This window comes from Engystomops pustulosus, chromosome 10 (genome assembly GCF_040894005.1).
Source record: "Engystomops pustulosus chromosome 10, aEngPut4.maternal, whole genome shotgun sequence".
In the NCBI taxonomy this organism is placed as follows: domain Eukaryota; kingdom Metazoa; phylum Chordata; class Amphibia; order Anura; family Leptodactylidae; genus Engystomops; species Engystomops pustulosus.
Genome location: NC_092420.1, coordinates 29,251,063 through 29,265,827, shown reverse-complemented (window position 1 = coordinate 29,265,827; position 14,765 = coordinate 29,251,063). Strand labels below are relative to the sequence as shown.

Genomic DNA, 14,765 nt, shown 5'->3' with positions numbered 1-14,765 from the left:
GCACCACCTGCAGCAAGATGGGGGACAGCATAAGGGGAGCATGCACCACTATAAAACAGGACCTACCAGTTAAAAAAGTCAACACAGGTTTGAGAGGCTGCATGGAAAAGCCACTTGCTATAAAAACTAACATGATATAGTAATACTGGATGGGGGAGGGTACCGTTCTATAGCTCACCTCAGGCAGTAAAGAGTTCAGGTTCAGCCCTGAATACCATTCTTTAAGCCTCTCAAAGTCACATACAAGATGAGCAGTTCCCTATAAATATAGGTTTTGCTGATTTTTTATAAGAAAATTATGAAAAATCGCAAACAAAATTTTAGGCCTCATAACATCCTAGAAGAATAAAAGGATACATAAGAAACTATCCTAACATAAAGCTGACATTCTGGAAATGTTAGATATGAAGTTATTTGGGTGGTACCACTATCTGCTTGAAAAGCAGAAAATGTAGAACTTTGAAAATGGAGAAACTTTTCCGGTTTTTTTCATAACTAAATGCAAAAGAAATCATGCAAATTTTTAATCGAATTTGAAGTATAATGGCCCACATTCTTTAAAGTGTTTGCGCCGCGCGACAAAATTCTGTACCTAAAGCGGTGTTCCGGTGCCGATTCAGACTGTGCGCCACATTAATTATAGTGGTTTGATGCAATTGTACATACTCTGGGGGGGGGGGGGGATTTATTAACTTGTGCCACAATTGTGGTGGTTTTGCTCCAAAAAGTCTAAAATGCCTTGCGCCACATTTATCAAGGCTTTTAGACCATTTCTGGCACTTTCCCGACTTGTTTGATTAAGGGGCGTGACCTTCAAGGAAGATGGGTGTGACCTCATTAGAAAGCGGCGTGGCTTGAAGGAATCAGCCGGAATTCGGGTGCACAGTTTATACAATACTAAAACTACATCTAAAGCAGGAACCGACAGTCTTATGCTGCACCAGAATTCATCATGACATTGATAAATCTTGTGCAGAAAAAGACTAACCTGAGAAACATTGGGGGTCATTTACTAAGGGCACGATCCGCGTTTTCCCGACGTGTTACCCGAATATTTCCGATTTGCAACGATTTTCCCTGAATTGCCCCGGGATTTTGGCGCACGCAACTGGATTGTGGCGCAACGGCGCTGGCATGCATGCGACGGAAATCGGGGTGTGTGGCCGAACGAGAACCCGACGAATTCGGAAAAACCGCCGCATTTTTAAAAAAAATTTGGTCGCACTCGCCATACTTGCATGCACCAGGAAGAGATCAGTGAACCCCGACGCAACTCGGCAGACCTCAGCGCAGCAGCGACACCTGGTGGACATCGGGCGCAGGACCTTCATGAATTGCCGGAAAGACCTGAACGCTCGTCGGAGAAGCCGCCGTTGGAACGCGAATGGACCGGGTAAGTAAATGTGCCCCATTGGGGCACATTTTCTTACCCATCCCGTTGATGCCGCCGATCTGTAATGTCCAACGAGGGTCGGGTCTGCTGCGATTCACCAAGATCGCGTGTCCAATTTCCTGCATGTGTCGCTTCCCCTACTGAGGTCCGCCGGAGTTCACCTTCTTCTTCCCGGTGCATGTGAGTGCTGATCTTGCGACACAATTTCATTTTTAAATTCCGCGGTTTGTCCGAATCAGTCAGGTTGTCCGACGGCCAATCTCCCCGATGTGTGTCACATGAAAGCTATCGCCGATGCACCACAATCCGATCGTGTGCGCCGGGGCAAATCAGGACAAAACAAAAAAATTCGGGAAATGCGTCCGAACAATGTGCCTCATTGTTAAATCCCCCTCTGTGTTAAAGGTGCACCAAAAAAAAGTTGCTGCACATATCCAGAGCAGTGCAGGGGTAATCAGATTAATGAACTGATCAATGAATATGCACCAGTATACACTAATCTGCCGCTCTTTGCACATCAGTGAGGCAAACTGCACATAGTACTGACTGCAGTACTTTTGATAAATCTGGGCCAATATGTCACAAGTAAACAATCTCAAAATTGCCTATATATTTTAAAGCGTTCCAAAGTTATTACCATATAAAGAATTATTATCTTATTATTACGTAAGACTTAAAGAGTAAGGCCACAACTGGCTGCAGAGGCAAGGGGGTTAATGAATCTGATGGTCAGCAGAGCTCCCAAAACAGACAAAGTACTGCTGCAAGGAGTCGGCCTAATAATAAACACCCCCATCTGTTTTAGGTCAACTGTGAAAGCTAACTGTAGCAGAGCGAGCCCCCAAATATCTCCATATTTTACATTTACATGTGAACATTATAATATATGTCATTTTGACTTTCTCCATATCTATTAACACTTGTTAATGTCTACATCTGTAAAGCAAAAAGAAATAAAAAGTTAAAGTTGAGATTATCATGTATAAAATGTTTTTGTTAAAAAACAAACGTAATAGTAATGTTTAGTTCTCATGGATATATAGAGCAGGGTTTATACTGTACATTACATAAGAGTCAGTGACTCTGTGCCAACTTTTCTCAATAGGTACATTCTCTCACACTGTAGAAAATGTACATTTCACCCCGCGGTTTAGGACTGGATGGAGCCAGTCTCAGCCGAACTTTTTATCAGTGCATTCACTTACAGTAGCTCAGTAATGAATGTTATAAGACTCCGTTTCCGACAGCTTTACAGCTATAAACCATGCCAGCTATATTTATTCCAGTAGAATTTATATGCCTCTATTCTAGAAATCTGATATTCATGGATAAATAGCACCTATGGGATACTCCCTGAATGTATACATCGAATAAATCCTGGAGTGTTAAACGGTCAAATCTGAAAAGAGCATATTCACCCTCCTGCTCTGAACCCACCTATGTGCTTAGCCAACCAAACTGTGAAGACTTTATTCAACCCCCTTTTTCGTGCTTGCGCCCATCCTGTTACCCTCACACTTTTAATAGAACCATTCACCCTCCTTTTATATAATCCCTTATAAGCAATTTACTGATCAGCTACAGAAACGATCCAACCAATAGCAACTAATAGGCACTATCAACGTCATCATATTTTTAAGGGGTGCCCTATAAAATAGTGCTCCTTCCAAGTTGACTTGTCTATGCTGTGATATCAAAGGACTCAGCTGCCATCAACAAGGTATGTGTACGTAGGATTTTTTGATAGTTTGCTCAGAATTACAGGATTGGGAAAAAAAAACAATAGTCTTGATGTCAGGGGAGTACTGATACTGGAAATGGTGGTTATTGATTTCCTATGGAGATAGTTACAGCCATTGACCCAATATATATCTTATATATATAGGAAATAGACCCAGTCAATGTTATATAGTCAGTAGTGGATTATAATATATGCAGTTTGGACAGTAGCCCAAGCCTTTTATGGTGCCCATGGCCAACCAAACCCCCCACCAAGTTTTATACTGAGAAGGACCTTCACCCATGAAATCCTTGTACATCTGTTCATGCTCTCAGTACACATGTACTAAAGAGCCATTTTAGGACCTTTGAAAGTCCTCCAAAGGTCCTGAAACCTCAGATTGAAACAGGTAAAAGGGAAGCATTATCCATTCCCCAAGAAGCTTGATTCTAGCATTACATGTAGGAAGTGACTTCCAGACCTGTAGGGGCTATAATATTCGTACAGCCCAGGGCCCATTGCAGTCTTAACCTGCCCCTGTATACAGTCATATTCCTTTGGACTTTATTATCCTCACACGCTTTAATATATATGCCTGCAAATCTTAGTCCACCCTGGTTAAAACTGCAGTTCAATTTGCAATAGATATGAACAGATGGATATATTTTTTGAAAATTATTTAACTCTAAATTTATCACTATATCTACATCTAAATCTGTTCAGTCTTGGTTTGGGGTGGGCGGTCTCACTCAGATACCAACATCTCTGTATACGCACACATAAAAGGAGCCCAGAATAATCACAGATTTTGCTGAAAAAATTATGTATATATAATATGCATATGATAGGATACTGCATGTCATGTAAATAATGCTGCTCCTCAATAACTACAGTTCATGAGTTCAGCATCCAGCCACAGCCCGGACAACAGATTTATTCTCCAGTGTGAACACTAGATGTAGTATACTCAGCCAAACCCGATTCATTAACCAGTTCTGGACCGGAATATTTTCTCAGTTAATGATTTCATGTCCTTAAGTACAATACACATGGTTTGAATAGAAAAGGCTTTTTATTTTAAGTGTTTATTCAAGTTAGATTATTTTTGGAGGGGGTCATAATACAAACAAATGCAACTCAAACAACACAAAACAAAAATAGACATAAAAATGTTCTAAAATTGTAATCATCCTGCTATATTATTGTCATTTTTGTAGTGAATACATACTTTTTGTTATTGTTTTTTGCCCTTTTTATTATGTTTTTTTTTTTTTTTATAGAAAAAGTTTTATTTTATTGTATATTCAAAATCAGATTTATAAGTTATCTTGTAGAACCAATACATTTTCACATAACCAACGTCACAGGCCCATATAAATACAAATACCAGGCAAGTTGAAGTATAGTCTCAAGGCATCCAACCATTTAAAACTCCACGAGTCCTGGATATCATCCAGCAACTTTTACTTTGTAAAAATGTAATCGGTCAAGACTAGTTCCCTCCAATACCTCCTATATAACCAGCACCTGGTAACATAAGAGACTCTATTTCTGCCTGATTCTGATTTCGAATTAACCATATATCCCCCCCCCCCCCCAGTGCCAGTTCTTGTGCCACTGAGGTGGGTGATGCTGTTACGCAATTATAAAGACAGTGGGCCACAATAAAGAGGTTTTATACAGTATTTTAGGGAGCACAAGAATGTGATATAACACAGTTTGCTGCAGTTAAAAGGGTTGTCTACTCTCAGCAAATAATTGATATGTTTTTTGTGTAATGAAAAGTTACACAATTTTTCAATATACTTTTTGTATCAATTCCTCATGGTTTTCTAGATCTCTGCTTGCTGTCCTGCTATACAAAGCTTTTATGTTTACTTCCAGTGGATAAACATAGGAGCTTTCTATAGAGTGACAGCAAGTAGAGACCTAGAAAACAGTGGTGTAACTAGGAGACACAGGGCCCCCTAGCAGGCTACTGCATGGGGCCCCCCTTCCCACTTAAAAATTATACGGTACATATTAGTATACTCACACATGCGAGTTACAATCACATATAAATACACTCATGTGCACACATAGCATATACACACACATACAGTGTCATATGCAACATATTCACATACAGTGTATACAGACACCATATACACATCACAGATACTGCATATATACATCACAGTATATGTTATATACATATTATGCTGGTAAATATAGATATAATTGTGCACATCCTCCATTCTTTATTGTGTCAGATTGGATGACCGGGCCCCCTGACACTGGCTGCTATGGCTGCTACCACTGTAGTTACGCCCCTGCTAGAAAATCATGACAAAGTGTTACAGAAAGTATATTGGAAAATTGTATAACTTTTCCTTTTACAAACAATATCAATTATTGTCTGAAAGTGCCCAAGATTATTTTCTTTAAGCTGTGCCCAGGGGGATACAGATACAAATCATGCAACATCAACCACATTTTTCATATGCTAAAAACACAGAATGCATGATTTTGAAGACAGCCACCAAAGTGCAGCCATTTATTGTGATTACAGTACTTGCATTGCTGTTCCGCCAGCAAGCAGGGACTCCTTGCATCCTGTGTTACTTCCCGTCTTTAGCTTTAACTCCTTACCAGAAGTTGTGGGACATCAAAGGACCCACTTCGGCCAATGAGTAGCCACATCGGATGAGGGGATATCACTACTTCTGTATTACATCCCGAGGTCCCATGTTCAATGGAAACATCCGTCTAGATGCAGGCCCTGAAGACCATTAAAAGCGGTAAACAGAGTCGGGAAAGTACACTTTCTTTTCTTTCCAACCTTCACAAGGTTTTCCAGGATTCCTGTAAAACCCCTTTAAGAAATCTAAACAATAATGTGGGATTCCCCTCCCTCAATAAACCCTCAGTAAATAGAATCACTTATTACCCAAAGGTCTGGCAGAAGAAAGGACCATTTAATTTTGGAGAAGTAAACACAGTTTAGTTCACAGTTCCCTCTTGTGGTCTCCACATATTCCAGTCTAATATTTTCAAACCTCAATATAATATTGCTCTATTGACCAGATCTCCTAAATGTACATTACTGGTTTGAACCAATGTGTTTTTTTTACTGTGACAAAAACCTAATAATATCAGTTCTCTGTTTAAGTAATTTATATAATTTGTTCTTGTATTTTGTTTTACTATCCAGAATATTCTGGAAAAGTCTCCGTTCAATATGGCTTATTTTCTGCTGGTTTACCCCTTGTTGTTTTGTGTTCTGTGGCCTGCAAATAGTGACATTGTCATTGAAGGACAAAGAAACGTTCAGGTCAGTTTCCTCTCATTTGTCTCAAGGTGGGATAAGACTATATATCTTATTATACTGTGTATACTAAAATTATTGGTTACACTGAGAGACATATTGGGGCAAATTTACTTACCCGGTCCTGTCGCGATCCCTGAGGTGCGTTGTCCGACGAAGATGAAGTCCGGTGCGATTCATGTAGCTCGTGCGCCCGATTTCCTGCATGTGTCGCTTCCCCGCTGAAGTCCGCCAGAGTTCACCTTCTTCTTCCCGGTGCATGTAAGTGCGTGTCTTGTGACACAATTTGGATTTTAAATCCAGCACGTAGTATGATTCCGTCAGGTTGTCAGACGGCCATGCCCCCCGATTGCGCCAAAATCCGATCGCCAAAAAAACTTGTTAAATGCGCCGGAAATCGTGCCCAATTGGCACAATGCTCCATTTTTACATCACAGTGCAAAATAATGACAATGATGGTTGTATGTGATTTCACAATTTTCTATTTTCTATGACAATGCTTTGTGAATTATCAATTCCTCATTATGACAATGTCAAATTGTGACATCAAAATGACCCATTATAACAACGCCCCATTGTGACAACATAATTCCCCATTGTTATAAAGTCACATCACCACAATGCCCACTGAAATCACAATGCTCTATTGTGCATGTGGTGGGGAGGGGGTGGGGGGCGCTATGGCTACTGGCTGAGTGCCTGCTCCGTGCCTGCATACTTTTGGGCAGGTTTTGCCCGGCGGCTTACACCTCTAGATGTATGAGGCGGAACATGTGGGGGGTCTCCTTTATCTCCCCCCATACAGTGTATACACATAAAATACACACATATAGCATATATACATCGTATTCTTACCCATACAGCATATAAACATCATGTTTGCACACATACATATAGTACCATATACAGACATACTGCATATACACACATCCATACCAGGCAGTCCCCGGGTTAAGTAAAAGATAGGTTCTTTAGGTTTGTTCTTAAAGGGGTTTTCCCATCGGGCCATTCACATTTATTTTAATTCATTTTCCATATCTAAACATTTCTTCAATTGGATGTTATAAAAAAAAAAAGGTTCCTGTGTGAAGATAATTTCTCATAAATGTAGCCATTTAAATGTAGAAACAAGCTTCCTTGGATATGACCACCCCGCTCTCTGGCAGCAGTGGACAGACATGTGCTATTGAGCCCTGCTTGACCACCTGGAATCAGCATTTATTACCACAGGACGCCTGTGGGACATGCAGTAACTCCCAGACATTTCACATCCAACACTTTTTGTTTCTTTGTGCAATCACCCCAGCAGAGGTGGCCGTATCCAAGGACACAGTCTTGTTTCTAAGGGACCATATGACTACATTTATAAGAAATTATCTTCACATAAGTACATTTGAAGAGTTGAGGAAATGTTTACATATAACAAATGAATTAAAATAAATGTGAAATCCCAGATGGGAATATCCCTTTAAGTTAAATTTGTATGTAAGTCGGAACTGTATAGTTTATACAGTTGTAGCTCCAGACAAATTTTTTTTTGTCCCAGTGACAATTTGATTTTCAAACTTTTGTGCTGTGATGGGAACAAGGATTATGAATAAAACTTCATTACAGACACCTTACAGCTGATGATTGCAGATTGGGACTAAAGGAAAGCATCCAGAGAGCTTCACCAGAGGTCACAGGGGACAGAGAGGTCCATCTGTAACTTGGGGTTGTCTTTAAGTCGGGTGTAGGACCGCCTGTAGGCAGTCTCCTACTTAAGAACACCGGACTTACAGACAACCCCTAGTTACAAATGGCCCTCTATTGGTAATTTACTGTACTTTAGCCTTAGGCTACAATAAACAGCTGTAACAGTTATCACAGGTGTCTGTAATGAAGCTTTATTGAATCCTGGTTCTTTTGACAACCCAACATTTTTAAAATCCAATTGTCACAGAGACCAAAGAAATTTTGGCTGGGGTTACAATTATAAAGTATACAGTTACGACTTACATACAAATTCAACTTAAGAACAAACCTACAGAACCTAACTTGTATGTAACCTGTATGGACTGCCTGTACAGGCACACAATAGATCACCATACACAATGGGGCATATTTACTTACCTGTCCTCGAGGTGCGTTGTCCGACGAGGATTTGGAGCTGCCGCGATTCACTAAGATCGTGTGTCCAATTTCTTGAATGTGTCGCTTCCCCGCTGAGGTCTGCCGGAGTTCACCATCTTCTTCCCTGTGCATGTGAGTGCATGTCTTGCGACACAATTTGAATTTTAAATCCTGCGCTTAGTCCGAATCAGTTGGGTTGTCCGGCGGCCACGCCCCCCGATTTGTGTTGCATGAAAATCGGTACGAATGCGCCAAAATCCGTTCGCGTGCGCCAAAAACCCCAGTTAAGTGCGCCGCAAATCAGAAATCGTCGGGAAACCCGACGAAAATGTGGTCCGCAGACCCTTAGTAAATGTGCCCCAATTTGTTCCACTATACAGGTTTGGCTCTAATCTTCTCTAGTTTTTTATATGAATAAGAAGCTGATTGTATTTTCATTGTCCCCACAGATATGTATGTATATACCGTATGTAAATATTTCTTTTTATTCCTCTTATACCTCAGAATCAGTTTTTTTTTATCATTTCTTGCATGCATAATGCATAATCATTACATGTTTATTGTAACTGTTGAAATCCAAAAATAACAATAATCTGTTCTGATGAAAACATTAAATGCTAATTCTGCTGAAAATGTTGTAACTTTTTTTCCCCATTTCTGTTATTCAGCCTTTGAATGATATAGAAGTAAACAGCATAGATATTATCAGTAAGGTGACATCTCGCTTTGCCCGTAATGTCATAACAAGCAAAGCTGTAAATCATGCCAGCACAGCTAAAGAAGCCATCTTTGATGTTGACCTACCAAAAACGGCATTTATAACTAATTTCACCATGTAAGTACCCTGTCTTTTTAATGACTTTTCACAAAGCTAAATTAGGTTAATTAACAAACTACTAAGCACCCAAGGTTACAGTATATTTACTGTACTAAAATTGACATTTCATACATTTGGCACATTCACACAACATCATATAACATCCATGTTCTGTGCTTTCTATTCCTTGCTGGCCCACAAAAAATTTTTGAAAAAACTGCATTTATTCCAGAACACAGTAGGGTATATTAAAATTGATTGGCTATTCTTAGAATAATTTTTAGAAATTTTTTTCTTCTTCATCATAATACAGGACAATTGATGGAGTCAGTTATCCTGGGGCTATAAAAGAAAAAGAAGTTGCCAGAAAGCAATATGAGACAGCTGTTTCGAGAGGACAGACAGCCGGAATCGTGAGGTAAAAATTTTTAAAGGGGTTGTCTAAGGCTTAATGCACACAACAATAAGCTCTACCCTGCCTGAAGCCTAGTCGAAGCACGTGGCCGGGTAGAGAAAAGAGGTTAGTGAGCTTTCGATATGCAAATCAGGCCAAAAGTAGAACATACTCTAACTTTTGTGGAGCGGATACCTGGCTCAATCACAGTGTGGTGTGACACCATAATGGGTCGTGCAATTTATTCGGCCAGATCACGGCCTCCAATACAGACATGTTGCCTAATTTGGCAAGATTTAATGCAGCCACTTTATGATGTAGCATGGAAAGTTTATATGTTGTTTAGTGATGTGTGGACAGAACTCCACCTGAGGCAAGTGACAAGGATACACAAAGATGAGAAAGGTTTTGCTGACTCAAATTATATTGCACACCACTAATGGAATATACAGGGGGTTATTAATCATTAGATCATTGGGATAGTTCTATATCCGTTTTTGGATCTCCGACGCCCGTCAGATTCATTTAAATAGGAAGATAGCAAACAAGGGACACAACAGCGCTCATAGGGTGATAACGTTGATTCAGGGTATAGGATGTGATTAGACAGTCGCTTACCTGGTTTAGTTGTGCTTAAACATAAGGCACAACTCTCGTATTGGCATATAGGATCTTAATTGGGGTCGAGGTGCAGCCGGCGTAATTGGGGTATCCAGACACGAGGTGCTAGCTCAGCTGGAGTGATAGAATCGGTACAGAGGAGCCAAGAGCAGAGGGCGCACGACAAGACTGGGTAATGGTTCCAAAATGTTTTCCTTTTTATTGAATCATCAAGGGTACACAGAGGATACACAACGCGTTTCCAGTGGAGCGCCCATGTATCCCTCCAGCGACTGATTTTTTATCCACTTGAAAAAGGGGACCACAGTTCCCCGAAACGCGTTGTGTATCCTCTGTGTACCCTTGATGATTCAATAAAAAGGAAAACATTTTAGATTCATTTAAATGGCTTTGGCCCTTTAGTAAATATCCCTATGCTCTAATTACCAGATGACTATGCAACTTTTTATGGGGCAAAAGTTCCAAGTAATGAATTTGGCACTAGCAGTAATTCTGCAACTTTTTTGACACTTTTTCCAAGAAAAAAAAACAGCAAAACCAATGATAAATAACCGCCATTATGTTTTAAATATTCCCTAAATGTTGTTGCTAATAAACTTTTTAGAAATTAGGTTTTGTTGAATCTGCTTACAGAGCTGCATCTGGCAGAAAAACAGAGAAGTTCACCGTATCGGTGAATGTGGCAGCACAAAGCAAAGTTACTTTTGAATTGGTCTATGAAGAGTTACTGAAACGCCACCTTGGGAAATATGAGATGTTCATCAAAGTGAAGCCAAAAACACTGGTCAAGCACTTTCAGGTAGTTTATTTTACCTTTATTATTTAGCTTAACTTCTTCACGCTCTATGAAGAGTGTAAAAGAGGACTCATGGGATGAGCCCTCGTCATACAGATGTGAGGTTTGCTGCATATTGCAGCAAACAACCACCACTTAAGGGTGTTAACTCTATGATCGCCACCGTCGGCATTTCAAGATCGCGGCACGTGGGCGCCGCCATCTTTGTTGAGATCACTGTGACGTCATCAGGCAACAACAATCGGTTGCCATGACAGCCTCAGATCTTCGCCAGACCCGAGGCTGTATGGCTTCTGGAGATTCTTTACAATGGTGCATTGTAATTAATCCTTTGTAAAAATGCCATATACTGCAATACAGAAGTATTGCAGTATATAGAAGGAATGATCAGACTATGGTCTAAAAAATAGTAAAAAAAAATGTAAAAAAAGAACTGATAAACAGTTCTCGGCGTTGAACCACATAACAGAAAATAGTGCCCAAATGTTCAGCACATTTTTTGTGCTGATAAACTCTGCTTATACTCGAGTATATGCGGTAAATGCGTTTTTTTGACGATTTTACCATATTTGGTAAAATTGGTTACGCAGAAAATAAGCCCTCACACAGCTCTGCACATGGAAAAATTAAAAAAGTATACATTTTTGAAGGTCGAGAGTAGAATTCCTGCTCTAGGTGGCTACTCTATTATATCCAAATATTAGGCTGCTTAAGCTTTTACTCAGAGCAGAGGGGAGGGGCTGTGGAGCAGCAGAATGAACAGTACATAAAGCTCTTAAGGAAGAAAGTCTGCAACAAGCCTTTAAATAAACTGCTAAATTCACTTTTCACAGTCCTGCTGCTACTAACTGCAAATACATAGGTATGGTAAGACAGATCTCTGGGGCTGCTAGTTTTGCATGGTTAAAACTGCTGACAGTTTCCCTGTAAATGGATTAAATTTTACAATGCTTGCTTTTTCACTAGAAACAATCCTGCCTTTTTGAATAAGGCTAAATCCATGGACAAAAGTGGCAATTCTTATATAAAATGATCAACAAACCCCATTGACTTTCTTAGTCTGCAGGTTGTTTGGAAACTCTGATTCCATCTTGTAATGTCTCTTCTGTTTCAGATTGAAGTAGATATTTATGAGCCACAAGGGATTAATTTCCTAGACTCTCAAGCATCTTTCATGACCAATGATCTGCTGCCAGCCATCAAAAAAGAATTCTCAGGCAAAAAGGTAAAATTTGTAGATGGCTAAAGTAGTAACTCATCTTATACTTAACTTTTTCAGGTTTGAGTATTCTCTTGTTTTTATGTGTTTTAATAGTTTATTTTTATATATTATTTTAATGTATTTCTAAGTTTGGAGCTGGAGAGTTGTTCAGCATAATCTCACTAAGCAGCTATATCTCTCTCGCTATTTTGTGCAAATCTATGTAACACAGTGGCCGGCTATATAGCTGCTGTACTCTCAAAAGATGAAAGGTCTGACACGCAGGAAGTAACATAAAGGGGTTAGCCCATGAAAGAAAGTTCTCCCATTTTAATCCCCTAGTGATGTTTACACAATAAAGATATTTTTTTACCTCCTACTTTAAAATTTTAGTCAGTTTTATTGCTGTTTTTGGTCCTATCACTCCCTAGACAGATCACTGTAAAATTCCAGAGTGTTGATGGGGACTCTCTAAGCAGACACTTTATTATTCCTCTGTGCTGTGAGATGTTGTGTGCTGACAAAGTGCTTAGATTGTCATAGTTTAGGGTTTATCTACACTTTTATTTAGCTTCTGAACATTCTACTAGTATCTGACACATAGAAAAAGAGAGATGAGACAGATGAGAGATGATGAGATCCATGAGATGGATATAAACTACAATGACACTCTCAGCTCTCAATAAAACACAGAGTCAGCTCCCTCACCTAATTAATAACTTACCCAGTCAGCTCTGCTTATCATGTTGTAGCTTGTAGATTAAGTCACTGCTGCTTGGAGGCAGGAAGTTCCTGTCTCTGCGCTGGTCTTGTAATACAGGGGGGAGTGGGGGGAGTGGTAGGATGCAGAGAGCACTGCTGTGTGCAGACAAGAGAAGCTATTCATTAGAAGAATCTGACCATAGAAGATGTACAATTGGATCCAGTTGCAACCAACATTGTAAACACCAGTACAGATAGAGAGAGGTTGGAATTATACCTGTGAAATGCTGTATTTTTGTCAATAACAGTGAATTAGAGAATGTGTTATTTTGTTATCCTGAGTATATACGAGAATCTTTTCTTCATGGGAAACCCCCTTTAAAAGGGGAATTTTAACATACATTGACCACCAGTTTTCTGGCAGACAAGGCATGTCAAAAAGCCCATTTCAAACATTGTTGTCGATTTTCCACCCCACAAGCCACTTTTGGGCTTGACTGGTCAGAGAGAGGGGTGGGTGAGAGAGTTAATGGTATTAATGAACAGATGGGGTTAGGTGGGTGGTGCACGGTCTAATTTTGTCCAACTAGTTCTAACAGTACAAGACTGTGTGGCGACAACCCTCCCCCTAATGGTAACACCCAGTTGACTAATTACACATACATTTATATACATTAAGGTTCTTTTAGGTGATGAGCATTATTTATTTGTCATTTCCAGGGAAAAGTTATCTTTAAGCCCTTGTTAGATCAGCAGCGTTCATGTGCCAACTGTGATACCACTTTACTTGATGGAGATTTCACTGTGACCTATGATGTTAAAAGAGAATCCCCGGGAAATATACAGGTAAGGTCTAAAAGTACTTCCAAGTCTGGTATGATACTATACCAAATATATAAACAACAAATATACAGCATGTACCCACAAAATTAGAAGTACAGTACACTTGATTAGTGCAGTATAATCCTGAGAAAAATATTTTTTCGCTGTTTGAATACAAATATTTGCAAATGTTTTAAATCATTCATATCTTTTTAGATTGTCGATGGATACTTTGTTCACTTCTTTGCACCGAAACTGGTTGGTGTACCAAAAAACGTTGTGTATGTAATAGATCGAAGCTCTTCAATGTGGGGTCGAAAGATTACTCAGGTAAAGTGTTATATAAGACGCATGACTTTGCCTTATATATTTGGATAAATAAATTTTTTAACAGATTATAATGTTCAACAACTTATAGACAAGAGAAGCCCTTCTACAAATCTTGAACGAAACGCCGGAGCATGATTATTTTAATTTCATATTGTTTGACTCATGGATTGAAGTATGGAAAGATACATTAGTGAAAGCAACTCCAGAGAATTTGGCTAAAGCTCGGCAATATGTGGGGCAAATTGTGTCTCAGGGTGGTAAGTTACCTATTTTTCTTAAATTAGTGCAACATAGGGGTAAAGGATAAAGCTGTATCCTAGTTATAGTGAAAATTTGGCCAAATAATATGGTTCAGGATAATAATTTGCTTTGCCCAATAGAATTAAATGACTTATATATATATATATATATGTAAATTTTTGAAATAAGATGTAACAATTACAGTAACAATACAATAAAATTCAGACCATATTTCAAAGCAATGAATACATGGCACATGTAATAAGTACTCACCTCTCTCCAGTCCTCTCCTGCACCTGGTGCTGCTCCC

General features: G+C 39.4%; 1 protein-coding gene across 2 annotated transcripts in view; it reads left to right on the top strand.

Annotated features, from left to right (window-relative positions):
• The first annotated feature begins 2,959 nt into the window (after positions 1-2,959).
• The window catches only part of LOC140105203 (inter-alpha-trypsin inhibitor heavy chain H3-like), a 35,692-nt gene continuing 23,886 nt past the window's right edge, over positions 2,960-14,765 (top strand). Inside the window, exons 1-9 of one of the 2 annotated variants that reach the window (XM_072129159.1) lie at positions 2,960-3,113; positions 6,307-6,426; positions 9,201-9,367; positions 9,663-9,767; positions 10,998-11,163; positions 12,275-12,385; positions 13,784-13,909; positions 14,102-14,215; positions 14,304-14,472. In XM_072129159.1, the coding sequence (XP_071985260.1) occupies positions 6,334-6,426; positions 9,201-9,367; positions 9,663-9,767; positions 10,998-11,163; positions 12,275-12,385; positions 13,784-13,909; positions 14,102-14,215; positions 14,304-14,472 (1,051 nt within the window). In that variant the 5' untranslated portion in view covers positions 2,960-3,113; positions 6,307-6,333. Of the gene's footprint in view, positions 3,114-5,765; positions 5,894-6,306; positions 6,427-9,200; positions 9,368-9,662; positions 9,768-10,997; positions 11,164-12,274; positions 12,386-13,783; positions 13,910-14,101; positions 14,216-14,303; positions 14,473-14,765 lie in introns of those variants that run through there. The other variant, XM_072129158.1, reaches the window with a different exon arrangement.